At 47.5% G+C, this 20,000-nt stretch overlaps 1 protein-coding gene across 1 annotated transcript in view; it reads right to left on the minus strand.

Annotated features, from left to right (window-relative positions):
* The window catches only part of ttc39b (tetratricopeptide repeat domain 39B), a 22,818-nt gene that overhangs the window by 2,277 nt on the left and 541 nt on the right, over positions 1 to 20,000 (minus strand). Inside the window, exons 2-19 of the mRNA XM_083937211.1 lie at positions 11,701 to 11,735; positions 11,373 to 11,477; positions 10,993 to 11,124; positions 10,846 to 10,916; positions 10,038 to 10,105; positions 9,298 to 9,362; positions 9,108 to 9,213; positions 7,540 to 7,605; positions 7,340 to 7,448; positions 6,425 to 6,492; positions 6,227 to 6,286; positions 5,982 to 6,143; positions 5,278 to 5,369; positions 5,067 to 5,187; positions 4,872 to 4,983; positions 4,452 to 4,569; positions 4,239 to 4,355; positions 1 to 3,106 (exon numbers count right to left, since the gene is read on the minus strand). The exon at positions 1 to 3,106 is cut by the window's left edge and continues 2,277 nt beyond it. Of these exons, the coding sequence (XP_083793337.1) occupies positions 3,010 to 3,106; positions 4,239 to 4,355; positions 4,452 to 4,569; positions 4,872 to 4,983; positions 5,067 to 5,187; positions 5,278 to 5,369; positions 5,982 to 6,143; positions 6,227 to 6,286; positions 6,425 to 6,492; positions 7,340 to 7,448; positions 7,540 to 7,605; positions 9,108 to 9,213; positions 9,298 to 9,362; positions 10,038 to 10,105; positions 10,846 to 10,916; positions 10,993 to 11,124; positions 11,373 to 11,477; positions 11,701 to 11,735 (1,704 nt within the window). The 3' untranslated portion in view covers positions 1 to 3,009. The remainder of the gene's footprint in view (positions 3,107 to 4,238; positions 4,356 to 4,451; positions 4,570 to 4,871; positions 4,984 to 5,066; positions 5,188 to 5,277; positions 5,370 to 5,981; positions 6,144 to 6,226; positions 6,287 to 6,424; positions 6,493 to 7,339; positions 7,449 to 7,539; positions 7,606 to 9,107; positions 9,214 to 9,297; positions 9,363 to 10,037; positions 10,106 to 10,845; positions 10,917 to 10,992; positions 11,125 to 11,372; positions 11,478 to 11,700; positions 11,736 to 20,000) is intronic.

The raw sequence follows: 20,000 nt of genomic DNA on the forward strand, positions 1-20,000 counted from the left end.
GGTTCGCCTGTTCGAAGGTTAGGTCGTCAACGTTTTGGACGACGACTCTTCAGACTAAAGTTTTCTCAGTGTTTTGTCGACAGGAGGTCGAGTAAATGTTGGACGAGTGTAGTTTTAGTCGTGCAAACATTTCTCAGAGGCAGAGCTGCTCTGTGTGAGGACATAAATATCTTTTGAAGCAATGAAGAACGACATTTGTTGGATGTTTGACTGAAGCTGTTTGTGTGCAGAACCACAGGAAACCTCAGGGCTCGTGTCGCAGAATGGCGGAACAGAAAAGTGATGCATTTCCAACATTTCGGACGTTTGACGTGAAATCAAAGGATCCATTTTCGTACGTTAAGGGAACAATAACGCACCTGGACCACCAACATTTGTTTGGTGTTCGATGGGACCAGTGGATTACGTATTCTGAAGCCACAGAGGTGTGGGGGCAGGGTCCCCAACTGCGTGGATGTCCGCGGACTGAACGCAAAGCAAACATAACGATGCTCTACTTCATGGGTGTCAGACTGATCCAGTAAAGAGACGCTGTGGCTGCAGGTTTTCATTCCAACCAGTCAAAAACACACCTGATCCAACAAATCAACTGTGTGAAGACAGTTCAGGTGGTTGAGTAAGTCGAGTCAGGTGTGTTTTTGCTTGGTTGGACTGAAAACCTGCAGCCACAGCGACTCTTTACTGGATCAGTCTGACACCCATGCTCTACTTCAATCGCCAGTAAGTGGCGTACGAACCTCTAGATCAGGGGTGTCAGGCTGATCCAGTAAAGGGCCGTTGCGGCTGCAGGTAAGAACACACCTGGTCCGACAAATCAACCGTGTGAAGGCAGTTCAGGTGATTGAGTGGGTGGAGTCCGGTGTGTTCTTGCTTTGGCCCTTTACTGGATAATTTTGACACGTGTGCTCTAGATGGTTAGCCAAGAAGAAGAAGAACAAAATGGAGGCCTGCTGTCAGCCACGTTCATCTATAATCCGTCTCTAAAAGGGAAACAAAGATGGCACTGGACTCCAGGTGGACCCGGAAATAGCGCCAGACCCACACAGGGACTACAATGTAGTATGAATGGAAGTCCACAGAAAGTGTCCAACAGCTCCCTCTGGAGACACTGAAGGCGTCACACTACTCTAAAAACATGCAGCCGAACTCTCCGACACCTGGAGAACCAGCGTGGTTCAGATTTCACTGTGAGTCGTGTTGATTCACTGAGTTTGAGATTTCCCTCTCAGCTCCTGGAAAAACATCATTTCTGCCTCCGAGAAACAAAAGAAGTGAAACCGTTGAACATGGAGACGCCAACTTGTTCATATTGCTGCTAAATGTGTGCGTTTACATCCGTTGTGTGTGTTTCTCTGGTCAAGAACGTGCAAACTTGGAGTGTATTATGTCATGTGTGTGTGTGTGTGTGTGTGTGTGTTAGTATAAGCCACAGTTGGTGAGAAGGCCGTGTGCACACGTGGCATGACGCATTATTAGGAAACCAAGAAAAGCAAAGTAAATAAAATATAAAGAATATAAACATGAAAGCACTTATCGCTCGAATCCCGTCAGTATTCATGAATCCGTCCTGAAATGTGGAGTTTTATGAGGAAAGGAAACTAAATTATGTTCAGTTTAAGGCCGTGATTTGTTCGGTTGTGACGGATCTGTGTGAGGGCGCGTTCACAGCGAGTTACAAGGCGAAGCGAAGAGGAGAGACGAGGTCGAGGGAAACATCTCGTCACTCGTCGGTTTCCTCTGACAGCTGATCGTGACGCCGCTCGTTTCAACGTCTCGGACTGAACGAGTCCTTCGAGAGGAACTCAGCGCGTGTTACTGTCTCCTTAGAAATAAAGGAGCCGTCGTTTACGAGTGTGTTGGTTAAAGTGACGTTTGGCGTCAAACCACTGAGCTGCAGCCACCGGCGGGGCGCTTGAACCGGAGACGAGTTGGCGTCTTTGCACTCCCTCGTCTCAAAGTTTGGACGCCTGAGGTCTGTGATAATAATGATTTCACGCTTTGTTCTATGACATAACTGGTGAACTTGGACGTATCTTTAAACATGGAGGTCGCTAACAAGTGGCTAAATGAGACCGCCAAAAGACATAAACCGCCAACTTGGTGACGCTGAAGTCCGTCTGTAGCCAAATGTGAGCGTTTTCCTGCAGCTGCATTTACGCCTCAGAAATCACACAAGTGGTGTTAAAGGTTGAATGTGTAGATTGAGCAGAACGGCTCCATCTAGTGTCTCAACAAAAAAGAAGTCCAGCAGTGGGGTTGCCAGGTTGGTCAGACCCGGCCCAGTAGCTCCAGGAGACCGGAGCTTAGAGTAGTTTGACTGACAGTTAGCGTTAGCCGTTAGCATTAGCCGTTCCAGCTAAGTGCAGATGAAAGTGATGTTAGCATCAAGGAGCAGCGTAGCCATGTGGGCGTGCGTTTGAATGGCGTTCCTCTCCTTTCTCTCAGTCCATGGAGTGAATGCTCGGCCTATAGTGACTCTGGTTGTTGCCCGTCTCCGCTCACTCAGCTGCTGGGACAAAGAACGCCCCCTTCACTGAGGCTCCCAAGCAGCTGCACGATTGGCTAACTCCATTTCACCCAGTGCCAGCCTACAGTAGCTGCACCCAACAACAGACAACCCTGGCAACCAGCAACGCCCAACGCTATCGGCTGCTACCATGGAAAATATACCTTTAATAAAGATTCTACATATTCAACCTTTAACTTGACAAACTTGGCGCAAAATCCCAAATCCCGTTTGCAGTTTTGTGTAAGTAACCATGGCGATGCCGACAAACGACTCATCGTCCCTGTAGTGAGGCCGTTCGAGGCGCTTAAATAATCTCATCCGTTCACACAAGTCGAAAATAAATAAATAAGGAAACATAAAATATAATATAAAGTCGCAAGCAGTGGAGGAAGTCCGAACCCTGACGGGCTTCCTCATAAAGGGAGCGCTTCATTCACGTGTCTGCTGGGTTCTCGCTGCAGACACGTGTCACTCCAGCTGCAGTCGGAGTCCTGGGAGTATTACGGGCTGCCGGCGGGGGATCCTTTGAGGCTGGCGAGGGCCGCGTGGATCCTGAAGTGCAGCCTGGACTCCATGGAGTAGTCCTTGTAGTTGGTCCTGATGGGGAACACAACAAATCTGTCACAACCTACAGAAACACTCAAACACTCAGTGGAGGCTCAGGTAGCCCTTTTACTTTGTCCGCACGTCATCTCGTCTTCAGGCTCTTATCCGGGGTCGGGTCGCTGGGGCAGCAGCTTTAGCAGGGGACCCCAAACTTCCCTTTCCCGGGCCACATTAACCAGCTCTAACTGGGGGATCCTGAGGCGTTCCCAGGCCAGTGTGGAGATCTAATCTCTCCACCTGGTCCTGGGTTGTCGGCACAGAACAGTCGTTACTGTTGTGAGCCTCGAAGAGCAGCCGAGGCTGTTTGGAGACCTGAAGGTGTGCTTTTTATTCTCCCGTCGGCCAAATACCAAAGATATCGTGAACACAGCCGTTGTGAGATGAATAAGGCCGTATAAAAAGATACATAAGGTGCGGAGAAGGTGCCATAAAGGTACAGTAAGTACAATTACATTAAGATGTGTATTATATGACGTTGTTACTGTAAACAATCATAGCAAAATGTAAGGGTTCAAACAGAGAGATGTCTATATGAAGGTATATAAGAGCTTCATAAAGGTGTATAAAAGGTATAAAAGTGCATAAATGAGGATATGTGAAGGTGTATACTCTCTATTGAGTGGGGATGTAAAGATTTGAATGTTGCAGATGCGCCATGACCTGCAGCCTGACGCTCTTTTATGGCGTTCGACTGCGAAATTAGGATCATATCCGCACCTGCTTTCAACTGACGAGGAAATGCTGACGACGAACGACTCAGCGGTTTAAGAACACGTCATGAATCCGATGTAGAGTTTTCTTGAACACAAATTTAAGGAAAAACGTAGGAAGATGTTGGAGAATGAGGCCCGGTGTCTTTGGCGACATGGTTAAAAGGTTTGTTTGCATTGTTATACATTATAATGCATCATTAGATAGAAACATATCTGCTCTTCTTATAAGTAATTCTCATATAAAAGGTGTATAAACGTGTACGAAAGCTATAAGAAATGTATAGAGACGTATGAAGTGTAATAGAGAAGGTGTATATTAAGGTATATATGAAAGTAAACAGAGGTCTTTAAAGGTAAACAGTCAGAGGTTCATCATCAGGTGCATGTTTATATGCTTAAAGAGGACTTACTTGGCATTTTCCATGTAGGTGGTGGCCTTGGTGAAGTCTCCCTGTTCTTTGTAGAGCAGACCCAACTCGTAGAGAGTGAAGGGAATCAAGTAGTGATCATATCTGATGCGAGTCTCACTGGAAGCACACACAAACACGCAGAGGGGACAGTTTGATCTCATCTCTCTCACTCCGTCACCCTAAACCTGAAGCGTCTTTATGTTTGTTTGTTACCTGGACAGGACCTGCGTGAAGCAGAGCTCGGCCTGCAGCAACCTGCCCAGGTGTTTCAGACAGAGTCCCTTCAACATCTGGACCAGGCAGCTGTCGTCTGGATGAAACTCTGATGGGTCTGAAAGAGACACCAGCTGCGTTATTTGAGTTTCAGAAACAGTGCGGTGACACAAAAGCTTTATCTCGAAGGTCCAAGACGATTAAAACGTGATTAATTTATTGTTTATTAACCTTTTAAGTGAACGGATAAACACAGAACAGCATCATCTGCATACAGCGATTGCCGTCTTTCCTATACAGCGTAAACTGAAGTGAAGTGGGCCAAGGACAGAACCCTGTGGAACCCCTGTTTCAATTTCTACGACTATAGTTTCTGTAGTAAAAGTGTTAGCATTAGCGGCGTTATTTTTTTTAACATACTGGGGTCGTTGCGAAGCTGCTCCTCGGCCGTCTCTACGGTAACCAGCAGGGCCTCGGTGCTGTCGGCTCTCTTCCCGACGATGGTGAAACCGTTCCAAACGTACATCATCTCCTACGGAGCGAGACAACATTACTTTAAACTACCTCGTCCTCATCCTGAACATAAACACATGAAATGAGCGTGTGCGAGTATACCAGCGCAGGGATGATCAGGGGGACGGGGTGAGCCGCTTTGTAGCGTCTGGATTTCCTCACAGCAAATTTCTCCGTAGGGATGGATTTCCCTGCCAGGCGCTGTTTGAGCGACTCCACCTGCCTGCACACAAACACAGTTTTAATCGTACGTCTAGACTTATCACATTATATTTCGTTGACACTGTTGTGACGTTATTAATGTTTTAGTGACCTAAAGAGCTCCACGATGTCCTCCCCCGTCTCCTTCACCTCCTCCTCTGACATCATACTGAGGATGGCCGCCTTCTGGTACACGTAGATCGCCTGGAGAAGGGAAAAAGAAAACACGGGGTTCAGCTCGTGTCTCCCGCAACTAAGGGCGCCCTCCCACTGTGCGTCCGTCCCGTGCCCCGTGCTTTAGGGTCCTTGTCCCCCCCTCCAGGCCCGTTTGTACTCACACTACCTGGGCCTCGGAGAATGCTTCTTGCTGCCTATACGTCATCACGCCGTAACACGTCACACGCATTGCTGACGTCATGGCGATGCGTGGCTTTGTGTCCAGATCTTTCCGTAGACCTCGGAGTTTTTGTGCGTCTTGTCGACTGTTTTTGAATCTTTTCATCGACCAAATCTGCAGTAAACACTCCACCTCCGCATCACACCAACGTGAACCTTTCACCGCCATTGTTTGAAATGTCCGCGCATGGTCCCTCCTTCTTTTTTCTACGTCCCAACTGGCGCACAGGAAATGACCTCAGAACCGCCGTAGGCCTCGTGCTCGTACACGTGTGCACGCTCGTGCTCGTACATGTGCAAACGTGCTTTACTAAAGCCCAGAGTTAAAGATAATTCGTTATCTTTGTTTTCAGATATTGACGCTCAAACAAGCACGGCTGGGAACACCTGGAGATACTTTATTTTACAAATCCAAAGTACCTTGGACCAGCGGCTCTCCTTGCACAGCAGGTCAGCGTAACGGTACGCCTGCTGCCACTCCTGCTGGTAGGAGTGAGTCCACATCAGCTCCCAGTAACACAAGTGATGGATCTGCTTCCACTCCTGCTGGCTGCTGATGCACTCCTCGTACCGCGCCCGGGCCTGAAACACAAACGCTGAAGGTTTAATCCGGTGTAATGTTGAGGTTAGGGAACATAATGTCTAAGTAAAAGTGTGTGTTTCACCTTCTCGAAGTGCCCCTGCAGTGTGCAGATGCGAGCAGAGTAGAAGAGGATGATGGAGCCCTGGAAGAAAACAGAACATTGTGTTTTTTTAGGAGAAATTAAATCTTAAATACCAATATTGTTATTTTCAACCATGAGGCTGAATCTTGCAGTTTTGACAGACTTGTAGAAATGAAGTTGGGGCTCTGGATGTCTTACTTTGGGGTATTTCCGTTTGTACGGCTCCAGCAGAGCTTCAGCCTCCACCAGGTTCCCCTCTCCAGTTCCTGATGAAATACGTCGACACATGAGCATGAAAACCACCCGAGCACCAGAGTTTTGCACATTTAAGACACAGAATTTGCGCACAAAAGACTCAGAATTCAAGATACATCCGTGCATCTCATCTCATCTCCAGCCTCTGATCCTGGATCAGGTCTCAGGGGCAGCAGCTTTAGCAGGAGACCGCAAACGTCCCTTTCCCGGGCCACATTAACCAGCTCTAACTGGGGGATCCTGAGGCGTTCCCAGGCCAGTGTGGAGATCTAATCTCTCCACCTGGTCCTGGGTCTTCCCCGAGGCCTCCTCCCAGCTGGACGTGCCTGGAACACCTCCCTAGGGAGGCGCCCAGGGTTCATCCTTACCAGATGATCCTGAACCACCTCAACTGGCTCCTTTCAACGCAAAGGAGCAGCGGCTCTACTCCGAGTTCCTCACGGATGCTGAACTTCTCCCCCTCTCTCTAAGGGAGACTCCAGACCCCCTCCTGAGGAAACACATTTCACACGCTTGGACCTGAACCTGGTTCTTTGGGTCCTGACCTGAACCTGGTTCTTTGGGTCCTGACCCAGCTTTCATGACCACAGGTGAGGGTAGGAACCAGGACTGAGCGGTAGATCCAGAGCTTTGCCTTCCTCAGCTCTCTTTTGGTCACAAGGGTGCGGTAGATCGACTGCCGCTCCGCCCCCGCTGCTCCGATTCTCCGGCCAAACTCACGCTCCATCGTCCCCTCACTCGTGAACCAGATCCCGAGGTACTAGAACTCCTTCACTTGGGGTCAGGACTCATTCCCTACCTGGAGAAAACAATCCACCAGTTTCAGTTAAAGTGAAAAGAGCGTCTGTGTTTTCCTACCGAGTATCAGTGACACATATGTGCGGTAGAAGAGCAGCGTCAGGGAGCAAAGGATCGCCCTCAGGCTGTGACTGGAGGCTCCCTCCCTCAACTGAGACAAACCAAACCCCTGCAGACACACACACAGGATCATGATTAACGTGTATTTTGTTATATTTATCACAAAACAATACACTTTCACAGCTAAGTTGTGTACTGACCCTGTTTCCGGAGAATCCGATGAACTCCAACAGCCTCAAAATCCTCTGAGGGAGCAGAGACAACATCTGAAGGAGAGAGACAGGAAATACTTTTAAATCACAATGAAACACGACATTTTCAACCAGTCAACACGAGTATTTCATGTGTGTGTGAGTGTTTATTTATAGCTCCGATTCGCCGATACGCTGATGACATTCGCCTTATTTTGGAAGAAAGAAATCACCACAAAGGGACTTAGCAACAAATAATGTTATAATTTGCACTAAACCTGATTAAAAACGTGGTAAAACACGAATAATGTTATCAAAAATCATACGTACATTTGAATGGATACTGTAATAATGTAAATAAGTTAAAATATACACAATTTATAACAGTGTTTTTCGTGCGAGTCTGCAAAACATGAATACTTGACATGTTTAATGAACGGTTCTTACATTTTTGGGTTTTCTTTCTACATTTTTGATCAGAATAGAAACAAATGTATTAGATTTTTAGGAAATTATTATTATTATCTTACATGACGTTGCTACGGGACACCATCAATAACTTCAATTCATTTTTAAACTTGTGAATCGATGCAAACATTCATTATACTGTAAAACTATAATGTGTGAACTCTGTTTTGTTATTTGTTATTTTGGGAACTCCAGAGAGAACTACGTCTCATCTCATCTTCAGCCTCTGATTCGGGGTCGGGTCTCGGGGGCAGCAGCTCCAGCAGGAGACCCCAAACTTCCCTTTCCACATTAACCAGCTCTAACTGGGGGATCCTGAGGCGTTCGCAGGCCAGTGTGGAGATCTAATCTCTCCACCTGGTCCTGGGTCTTCCCCGAGGCCTCCTCCCAGCTGGACGTGCCTGGAACACCTCCCTAGGGAGGCGCCCAGGGTTCATCCTTACCAGATGATCCTGAACCACCTCAACTGGCTCCTTTCAACGCAAAGGAGCAGCGGCTCTACTCCGAGTTCCTCACGGATGCTGAACTTCTCCCCCTCTCTCTAAGGGAGACTCCAGAGCCCCTCCTGAGGAAACACACTTCAGACGCTTGGACCTGGACCTGGTTCTTTGGGTCATGACCTGGACCTGGTTCTTTGGGTCCTGACTTGGACCTGGTTCTTTGGGTCCTGACCCAGCTTTCATGACCACAGGTGAGGAACCAGGACTGAGCGGTTGATCCAGAAACAGAAACAGTTGCCATGGTTACATAATTTAAAAACATACGTAAAGACGAAAAAGAGAGCTGAGGAAGGCTCAGCTCTCTTTTTCGTCTTTACGTATGTTTTTAAATTATGTAACCATGGCAACTGTTTCTGTTTCATGAAGCCTGACCTCAGATCATGCTGGGAGGCATCGATTTGAAGAATAAATATAATTTTATTGTAACTTTATTGTGATTACGAACATCCCTTGTGTTGATACGTTTTTCTGACATGAACTAAGTTGAAACAGTGAATTTTATTTGAGCAAAAAAGCGACAGAAAGTTTTAGAAAGGTCGACGTGACGACACGTTTCCTGCAGAGAAACTCAAAGGAAATAAACAAACCAGCACCTCTTTGAAAACCCACCAGGTTGAAGGATCCGATGCCCAGCTTGACTCCGCCTTCAAACTGTCTGAACGCGTCCGATTGGCCGTTCAGATCCCGCGAGACATTCAGCAAATTCTGACAATCCCTGTTGCACGACATGAAACGTGAGGTCACCACCAGCAAAAGGACAGAATCAGGTTTTTATTTATACTCAAATAAAGTCGCTCACTTGTAGATTTGGTAGCTGGTTCGAATCTTGATGCCTCCTTTAATGAAGCTGATCATGTTCTCATCCTGGAAGAGAGAAAGACTGGATTACAATAGTGTCATTCGTCTGGTTTCCCTGGATACGTTTGAGTCCTTCGAGGGTTCTGAGGTGTAGGTGTGTGTGTGTGTGTGTGTGTGTGTCGCTGCTCTGAGGTGTGTTTGGGTCATTTTGCAATAACAAAAAGAAATTATATCCCGCTGCATTCTGGGAAACGTAGGAATCAGTGATTTAAGAGGTTTAGAGGCTAAAAATCCAGATGTATCGAACAGATTCTGACCATAATTTAGCCGTTAATCTTGAATAAGCATCAAAATGAGACACAGGGTTCCTGCACCTTCTCCAAACACAATCAAGCACTTTCCAGCTGTGGTTGACTCCATATTTGTATCCAGAACAATCCTCAGTATTCAGTACATTTCATTTACATTAAAGAGATGTTATTGTCCTATAAACAACCGACATGTGTTCGGTTTCTAGACAGTTTTCTACAGAAGGACGACAAACGAAGGGAAACTCTAATCATAACTATTCTGATCATCTGAGAATCAGAAAAAGAGTTTTTTTAAGGAGAAAATGGCACCAAATGTTTTTTTCACTCTCTAAAATAATTGGAAACAAACTGTTTATATATTTATTCTTTTAATGTTTCACTTTAAAAAGGTTCTGAGACACAGAGACAGGTGACAGACAGCGGTCCTGACCTGTACGAACGTCAGCGTGGCTTTCTGCAGAAGACACTCAGCGTAGCAGATCTCTGCGTGCATCTCCTCTGCAAACACACACAAACACACACACACACACACGCCACTTCAGTGACTTCCTGCCGCTTCGGATTTCACATAGGGCGCACTCCCACTGTGCCCTCGTACCGTGCCCCAGCACGTGTCACGGCTTAAGTCTGGTTCCTTTGACCAGTGTGAGTGCAACCGTACCACGTCTAGGAGCGGCACGCTTGCCGTCCACGGCCCGTTTGGGAGAGGTGGGCTTTAGTAAAGCACGTTTGCACATGTACGAGCACGAGCGTGCGCACGTGTACGAGCACGAGGCCTACGGCGGTTCTGAGGTCATTTCCTGTGCGCCTGTTGGGACGTAGAAAAAAGAAGGAGGGACCATGCGCGGACATTTCAAACAATGGCGGTGAAAGGTTCACGTTGGTGTGATGCGGAGGTGGAGTGTTTACTGCAGATTTGGTCGATGAAAAGATTCAAAAACAGTCGACAAGACGCACAAAAACTCCGAGGTCTACGGAAAGATCTGGAAACAAAGCCACGCATCGCCATGACGTCATCAATGCGTGTGGCGTGTTACGGCGTGATGACGTATAGGCAGCAAGAAGCATTCTCCGAGGCCCAGGTAGTGTGAGTACAAACGGGCCTGGAGGGGGGGGACAAGGACCCTAAAGCACGGGGCACGGGACGGAGGCACAGTTGGGGGGCGCCTTTTGTGTGTTTGCTGCAGACCTCAACTGTCACTCAGAAGCGTGTCGGGGCGGGACGCGTGTTCACGTACCTTCCTGCAGGTTGGACTGCTTGCTGATCAGACTGGACAGAGATCCGACCACAGAGTTCTTCTTCCTGAACCTGCAGAGACATGCGTGTGTTTATCATCTGCGTTGTTGTTGAACATAGATGAGCAGATCTTCCTCCTCCCTCTCACCTCTGACAGGTCTGTAACGCCTCCTTGATGGTTGCCATGGCAGCCTGTATGTCTCTGTGTTCGAAGGTCATGGTCGCCTGCATCACCAGGATGCTGCTGTAACCCAATGCATGGTACATACTGTCCCTCCACCTGCACACACACACGCGCGCACACACACACACACACACATACACGCACAAACAGACACACGCACGTACAAACAGACACACACACAGACACACACGCACACACACCAACAACAACAACAATAGAAGTCAAAGTCGTATGAAGCTCTGTACAAACTGTGGTCTAACAAACACACCAATACACTGCAGTGTGCATTACATAATGCAAAAACACACACACACACACACACACACACTTGTTGCCGTGGTTACCATGGTTTGAGGAGGTCTAGGGCTTCGGAGAATTTGTCGTTGAGGACCAGATTGAGAGCACACTGAGTCTCCTGGATGGCTGTCTGCAGGTCCATCTGACAGGCCCTGCACACACACACACACACACAGACACACGCACACACACACACACACACACACACACACACACACACACACACACACGCGCACACCCACACACACACACACACAAATCAATAAAGAAAGTGAGTAAAAGTCAAAATGAAAGAGACAGGGAACGACTCAGTTCCTCTGCGTGCGTGCGTGCGTGTGCGTGTGTGTGTGTGTCTGTGTGTCTGTGTGTACTCACGCAGGTATGCGGTCGTAGGCATCTTCAAAGCAGTCCTGGAAACCACAGGAGCAGAGTCGTGTTAGACACAAACATGTTCTGCAGCCTGATCGGCTGAAAAAGCTTCAAATGTTCCACAATTTTAGAAGAAAACTGAACTTTTATGATGATTTATTGAGAGTTTTTAAGACTTTTGAGGGTTTTTCTTTCTTTATTTAAATATATATTATTTTATTAGGTTTATTATAATATTTCAGGGTTATTTTGGGTGGACCCCGCCTCACGCCCGATGTCAGCTGGGATCAGCCCCCCGTGACCCCGCCAGGGACAAGAGGCTGAAGATGAATGAATGAATGTTTTATTCCTGATTCGTCACATTTTCCTTCATTTTTCCTCACATTTCTTCCTTTATTGTCGTCATCTTAACGTTAATGGAAGCCCGTAATTATTACCAACTAACCTGGAACCATTTCCTCTGCGTTATTGATGTGATTTGTGATGTTTCCTGGTTCTTACCACGGCTATTTATGAATTTATGCAGATATTTCTTTATTATTCCTGGAGTTTACGACTCATTTACTCCCTTTCCCTTTGTGTTGGTTTGTCTCCCTCTGTCTGTTGTTCCCTGCATGTGTCTTTACTCTCAGGGCGCACTCCCACTGTTCCTCTGTACCGTGCCCCAGCACGTTTCACGGCTAAAGTCTGGTTCCTTTGACCAGTGTGAGTGCAACCGTACCGCGTCTAGGAGCGGCACGCTTGCCGTCCACGGCCCCTTTGGGAGAGGTGGGCTTTAGTAAAGCACGTTTGCACGTGTACGAGCACGAGCATGCGCACGTGTACGAGCACGAGGCCTACGGCGCTTCTGAGGTCCTCCTCCCGGTCCTCGGAAGCAACTATGATTCAACACATTCTCTATTTTTACAACAACATGTCAACTTGAAAGTATGAGCATCGATTTCACACACACACACACACACACACACACACACACACACACACACACACACACACACACACACACACACACACACACACACACACACACACACACACACACACACACACACACACACACACACACACACACACACACACACACACACACACACACACACACACACACACACACACACACACACGCACACGCACACGCACACACACGCACACGCACACACGCACACGCACACACTCTCTCTGGAGCCTCAGTAGCAGCTAATAATAGCAGCCCAGTGGCTTCTTACATAATAGCGTGCAGCTGCAGTTTCACTCACACACAGTCGCGCACACACACACACACACATGCTGCAGCCATCGACCCTCTGTGGTCACTTGCACAGAGTGGTTCAGGCTCCAGCGCTGTGACCCAGTTAAACTCCCGTCACTGGAGAGGAAAGAATCATGAAACGCTGCTTCCCTTCAGAACGGTTCAGCGTGAGCAGGAGATGAAGGCTGGCGTGTTTCCACCGTGGGCACGGGCAAACAGCGCGTCCTCGCCACTGAGGAGGACACTGAGGCACACGTTTAGGCTCCAGCACATACAGTTTATACAGTATTCTCCTTATTGCACTTGTTCAGCGTATTAACAAGCAGCAACAGCGTAGTTAGTGAAGCCAGAGTTTATTAAAGAGTGTTTTAACACACACCAAGGGCGCCCTCCCACTGTGCCTCCGACCCGTGCCCCGTGCTTTAGGGTCCTTGTCCCCCCCTCCAGGCCCGTTTGTACTCACACTACCTGGGCCTCGGAGAATGCTTCTTGCTGCCTATACGTCATCACGCCGTAACACGTCACACGCATTGATGACGTCATGGCGATGCGTGGCTTTGTTTCCAGATCTTTCCGTAGACCTCGGAGTTTTTGTGCGTCTTGTCGACTGTTTTTGAATCTTTTCATCGACCAAATCTGCAGTAAACACTCCACCTCCGCATCACACCAACGTGAACCTTTCACCGCCATTGTTTGAAATGTCCGCGCATGGTCCCTCCTTCTTTTTCTACGTCCCAACAGGCGCACAGGAAATGACCTCAGAACCACCGTAGGCCTCGTGCTCGTACACGTGCGCACGCTCGTGCTCGTACACGTGCAAACGTGCTTTACTAAAGCCCACCTCTCCCAAACGGGCCGTGGACGGCAAGCGTGCCGCTCCTAGACGCGGTACGGTTGCACTCACACTGGCCAAAGGAACCAGACTTTAGCCGTGACACGTGCTGGGGCACGGCACGGAGGCACAGTGGGAGGGCGCCCCTTCTGGCTTGGATTATTTGATGAGTGCAGAAAAAGACCCTGGGATGATTTTACACTTTAACCCAATCGCGTCCAAAAGTTCGACGTTCTTTCAGGAGAAACGCGGCGTGGGCGGGAGGAAGGAAAGATGGAGGATCGCTGCAGTCATGGAATAAGAAACGTGTGTATCCAAACAGACGCTGGACGCTGTCACACTCCTCCCTCTCTCTCCCTCTCTCTCATAAAAACAGATGCTCTCTCTGACTTTTCCTCACACTGTCAGTGTTTCTGTCAGTTGACACCGTTCACAGCTTTCCACGCAGACGCCACGAGCTTCTGCTGCGTGTGACTTATTATACATGAATGCTGTTCAACCAGCAGGTCCAGTGACTGTCGAAGGAAAGGTAGAAATGTCCTGGGAGCAGAGGAGTTTCTAATGTTTGACACAACCACAGATTATTTCTGATGAGCTGCTACACCACTGTGTCTGATGTGACACACAAGTGGAGGTCAACAGGCTTCTCTTGTGACAGCAGCAGCTTTCTAATCAATTAGTCAAGACCCCACCGCTGTGTCCTGTTACCAAACACACACTCTTCAACTGGAGCAGCCCAGCAACTCTCATGGAGGCCTGGAAACTCCAGAGTGCCCTCGCTGTCCTGTAAACGCCCGGCAAAGAGGAACAAATCCTCGTCATGAGACACCGCCGCACAACCAGGACCTCTGTATGACTTCTACAACCCCCACGGGACGACCCCGAACAACTCCACATCATCAACAACACCTTGGGTTTCACCCCTTCAGGGACTTCAGGGACGAGTTTAAGACCACGAGACCCCCTTTGATGTGATGTGATGACCCTCTCAAGTTCTTAGGGCGCCCTCCCACTGTGCCTCCGTCCCGTGCCCCGTGCTTTAGGGTCCTTGTCCCCCCCTCCAGGCCCGTTTGTACTCACACTACCTGGGCCTCGGAGAATGCTTCTTGCTGCCTATACGTCATCACGCCGTAACACGTCACACGCATTGATGACGTCATGGCGATGCGTGGCTTTGTTTCCAGATCTTTCCGTAGACCTCGGAGTTTTTGTGCGTCTTGTCGACTGTTTTTTAATCTTTTCATCGACCAAATCTGCAGTAAACACTCCACCTCCGCATCACACCAACGTGAACCTTTCACCGCCATTGTTTGAAATGTCCGCGCATGGTCCCTCCTTCTTTTTTCTACGTCCCAACAGGCGCACAGGAAATGACCTCAGAACCGCCGTAGGCCTCGTGCTCGTACACGTGCAAACGTGCTTTACTAAAGCCCACCTCTCCCAAACGGGCCGTGGACGGCAAGCGTGCCGCAGTTATGTGCGCAGTGGTTGCACTCACACTGGTCAAACGCACTAGGCTTGACCCGAAAAACCTGTTTTGGCGCGGTGCCGAAGGACAGTGTGAGTGCGCCCTTAAAGAGTTCTTGAAGATCTACCACACGTCCTGGTCCCCACTGAAGGAACTCTGAAACCCTTTGAGTTACCAAACACAGACAATCAAGACACCTCCTCAAAGATATCAAAGCATTCAAAAATCACCCTTCAGCCCCCTTCAAACACCCTGGACACCCATCAAACACTCACTAAAGTCTTATTCCTGCAAAAATGGACCCCAGGGTCTTTTTCAGCATGAAAATCCATCAAGACAGTTTTTTCCGTTGATCCACCACGTACAGAGAACGCCCGGAGAGACGCTAACAGGCCTAAAGGGCTAACAGTGGTTAGGTCGGGGCAGTACAGTGAAGGCATTCAAAGGTCTTTTTTAACCACTAATGCTGCTGAAAATAACAGCAAACCTCTGCAGCAGCATGAGAAGAGTCCCTACACACACAACAAAGCAGCAACAGCGTAGTTAGTGAAGCCAGAGTTTATTAAAGAGTGTTTTACACGTCTGGTTCTTACCAGTAGGTGGAGGTTGACAGGTTCTCCGTACAAGTAAAAGGAAGGAGCCCACTGGTGATTTATTCCAGTAAAACACGTAAACTCTGTGGTTTGTGGCAGTCCGGTGAACTATAAGTTAATAATAGATGTTAAAGGTTCGGAAGAGGCCCAGACAGAAACTTTCTCTGCAGCACCGAAGACGTCACGTGAGATCTCAGTCCGTCCACTTTAACATGTTTTGTCACAAGTTGGTTTTCCATCAGTCGCCCTTCGACGCGAATAAACACCTGCAATCATCAACATTATCTCAAATATCTCCGAGAACACGACGTTACACAATCTGGAACGCCCTCAAACCCCCAAAGTCCTCTTCAACAACTCCTTGACCCTTTCAACGCCCTTCACAGAACCTGGAACCGCAAAGACCACAAGAACCGTCTCACTGATCCCTCAAGTATCCCTGAACTCTACAGAAGTAAATGCTGAAGAACCTACCCTCAAGAAAAACACGACCTTTTATCGATCCAGTGAAACCACGTCCTGTGCCAGCGGTGCAGCCTCGACCTTCGACCCCGCACAGGAACTATGAAGCGACGGGAGCTCGGTCGGGTCGGTGCAGACAGTGGCCTCGTTGTGTTTGCTTCATAATCTCATTCTGCTCAATCAGCCGGTCACACAGCCGTCTGCATTCATCAGCTGAAGAGCAGCGTGTCCTCGCTCTTATTAGCTGGTTGAGAGTTAAATAATCGAGCATTGTCCGGTTAAACATTTGCACTCTCAACGGAGATTCCCCAAAACGTTCAGGAATAAACGCTGACACTTGTATTTGCAGTTAAACTAACATATGTTATGATTGGGTTGGTGTGGACTGGGTGTCTGACGTCCGTCATACCCGACCACTTCATCTCATGTGAGCTCACAGACCCTCCTCTGTCAGCCTTCGCTCTGACTCGTCCCATTACAGAGGAATTCAGCTGACTCGGGGCTGCGCCGTGGGAAAACGCGGGGCCTGCTGTGTTTAATAAAAGCCTTAAACGCGGTGGAGGGTTATCGTCCAGCCTCGCTGCTCAGCAACGGAACGATAACTAACACAAATACATAAACAGAGATGATCAACTCAGCCTGTTCACAGCACTGACGACGTCCAGTCAGGTGGTCAAGCGCGTTTGTCTCAGAGATGGAGCATAAACGTGGGCTAAAGTGTCCTCTAGGAGCCTAAACGTGTGCTAAAGTGTCCTCTAGGAGCATAAACAAAAATAGAGGACACTTTAGCACACGTTTATGCTCCTAGAGGACACTTTAGCACACGTTTATGCTCCTAGAGGACACTTTAACACACGTTTATGCTCCTAGAGGACACTTTAGCACACATTGTCTTGGTCTTGGTGTTTGCACACACCTCTGAAGACACCACCTGCACTGGGCCACTCCCAGTGTGAACACCAGGCTTTACTGGAAACATAAAGATAAAGAAACTATGACCCCGGCTTCCTGTGTTTGCAGAAATCAAATCTGTCATTTACATAAACAAACACACACACACACACCCACACAAACACACACACACCCACACACACACCCACACACCCACACAAACACACACACACCCACAGTGTCACCTTACAGCTGATAACACACTGCATAAGAAACGAGAGCGTGCGGAGCAACGTATGGTAGCGTGGGATTCAAACACAGACGCGATAATAAACGAGTTTAACGAAGATATAAAGAGTAAAGTGTTGGGATGTGGAGGTTAACTGTGGAGCGCTGGTCACCATGGGAACGTCACCATGGAGACACGTTTGTATAATTACTACAGGAGACTAAGAACTCATAATGTTAGCACACGTTTGTGCTCCTAGAGGACACTTTAACACAAGTTTATGCTCCTAGAGGACACTTTAACACACGTTTATGCTCCTAGAGGACACTTTAATACATGTTTATGCTCCTAGAGGACACTTTAGCACACGTTTATGCTCCTAGAGGACACTTTAACACACGTTTATGCTCCTAGAGGACACTTTAACACACGTTTAGGCTCCTAGAGGACACTTTAACACACGTTTATGCTCCTAGAGGACACTTTAACACAAGTTTATGCTCCTAGAGGACACTTCAGCACACGTTAAGGCTCCTAGAGGACACTTTAACACAAGTTTATGCTCCTAGAGGACACTTTAACACACGTTTATGCTCCTAGAGGACACTTTAACACACGTTTATGCTCCTAGAGGACACTTAAAGACACGTTTATGCTCCTAGAGGACACTTTAACACACGTTTAGGCTCCTAGAGGACACTTTAACACACGTTTAGACTCCTAGAGGACACTTTAGAACATGTTTATGCTCCTAGAGGACACTTTAGCACACGTTTAGGCTTCTAGAGGACACTTTAACACACGTTTATGCTCCTAGAGGACACTTTAGCACACGTTTGTGCTCCTAGAGGACACTTTAACACACGTTTAGGCTCCTAGAGGACACTTTAGCAAATGTTTAGGCTCCTAGAGGACACTTTAGCACACGTTTATGCTCCCAGAGGACACTTTAGCACATGTTTAAGCTCCTAGAGGACACTTTAGCACATGTTTAGGCTCCTAGAGGACACTTTAGCACACGTTTATGCTCCTAGAGGACACTTTAGCACACGTTTATGCTCCTAGAGGACACTTTAGCACACGTTTATGCTCCTAGAGGACACTTTAACACAAGTTTATGCTCCTAGAGGACACTTTAACACATGTTTATGCTCCTAGAGGACACTTTAACACATGTTTATGCTCCTAGAGGACACTTTAGCACACGTTTATGCTCCTAGAGGACACTTTAGCACACGTTTATGCTCCTAGAGGACACTTTAGCACACGTTTATGCTCCTAGAGGACACTTTAGCACACGTTTATGCTCCTAGAGGACACTTTAACACACGTTTGGGCTCCTAGAGGATACTTTAGCACACGTTTATGCTCCTAGAGGACACTTTAACACACGTTTATGCTCCTAGAGGACACTTTAACACACGTTTATGCTCCTAGAGGACACTTAAAGACACGTTTATGCTCCTAGAGGACACTTTAACACACGTTTAGGCTCCTAGAGGACACTTTAACACACGTTTAGACTCCTAGAGGACACTTTAGAACATGTTTATGCTCCTAGAGGACACTTTAGCACACGTTTAGGCTTCTAGAGGACACTTTAACACACGTTTATGCTCCTAGAGGACACTTTAGCACACGTTTGTGCTCCTAGAGGACCCTTTAACACACGTTTAGGCTCCTAGAGGACACTTTAGCAAATGTTTAGGCTCCTAGAGGACACTTTAGCACACGTTTATGCTCCCAGAGGACACTTTAGCACATGTTTAAGCTCCTAGAGGACACTTTAGCACATGTTTAGGCTCCTAGAGGACACTTTAGCACACGTTTATGCTCCTAGAGGACACTTTAGCGCACGTTTATGCTCCTAGAGGACACTTTAGCACACGTTTATGCTCCTAGAGGACACTTTAGCACACGTTTATGCTCCTAGAGGACACTTTAACACACGTTTGGGCTCCTAGAGGATACTTTAGCACACGTTTATGCTCCTAGAGGACACTTTAACACACGTTTATGCTCCTAGAGCACACTTTAACACACGTTTATGCTCCTAGAGGACACTTAAACACACGTTTTTCCACTATGCTCCCTTCTGTGAACGCCAGGGCGCTTTAGAACTACAAATGAATATTAAATGAACGTGTGTATGAAATGATGATTTGTCCTTGACGTCATTTTTCATGCAAAATAAATCTGTTTAATGGAGATTTCCTGCTTTTTTTAATGCTTTAAATCAAATGTGTGCTGCAGGAGTTTAACAGCCGAGGGTGATGAGGATCAAACCTGAGGCTGCAGCATTTTTATTTTTGTGTCATTTTATAAAGCAAACCATGAACAATAACAATAATAAATAAAAATGCTGACTGATCGTGATAATTCATCATTAAAGCATCTGATTGAATGCCTAAAATGCTGTTTTCAGCCTCAAATCTTCTGTTTTTTATGATATTTATCGTATTAAACTGCACATCTGAGAAACTGGGACCTCAGTTTAAGAACCAAACGATGAATCCACAAATTAATCCATGATAATATAGAAATATCCTGCATGTGGAGCCTTAAAGTGTCTTATTTAATGC

Source organism: Echiichthys vipera (genome assembly GCF_963691815.1).
Source record: "Echiichthys vipera genome assembly, chromosome: 22".
Lineage (NCBI taxonomy): Eukaryota > Metazoa > Chordata > Actinopteri > Perciformes > Trachinidae > Echiichthys > Echiichthys vipera.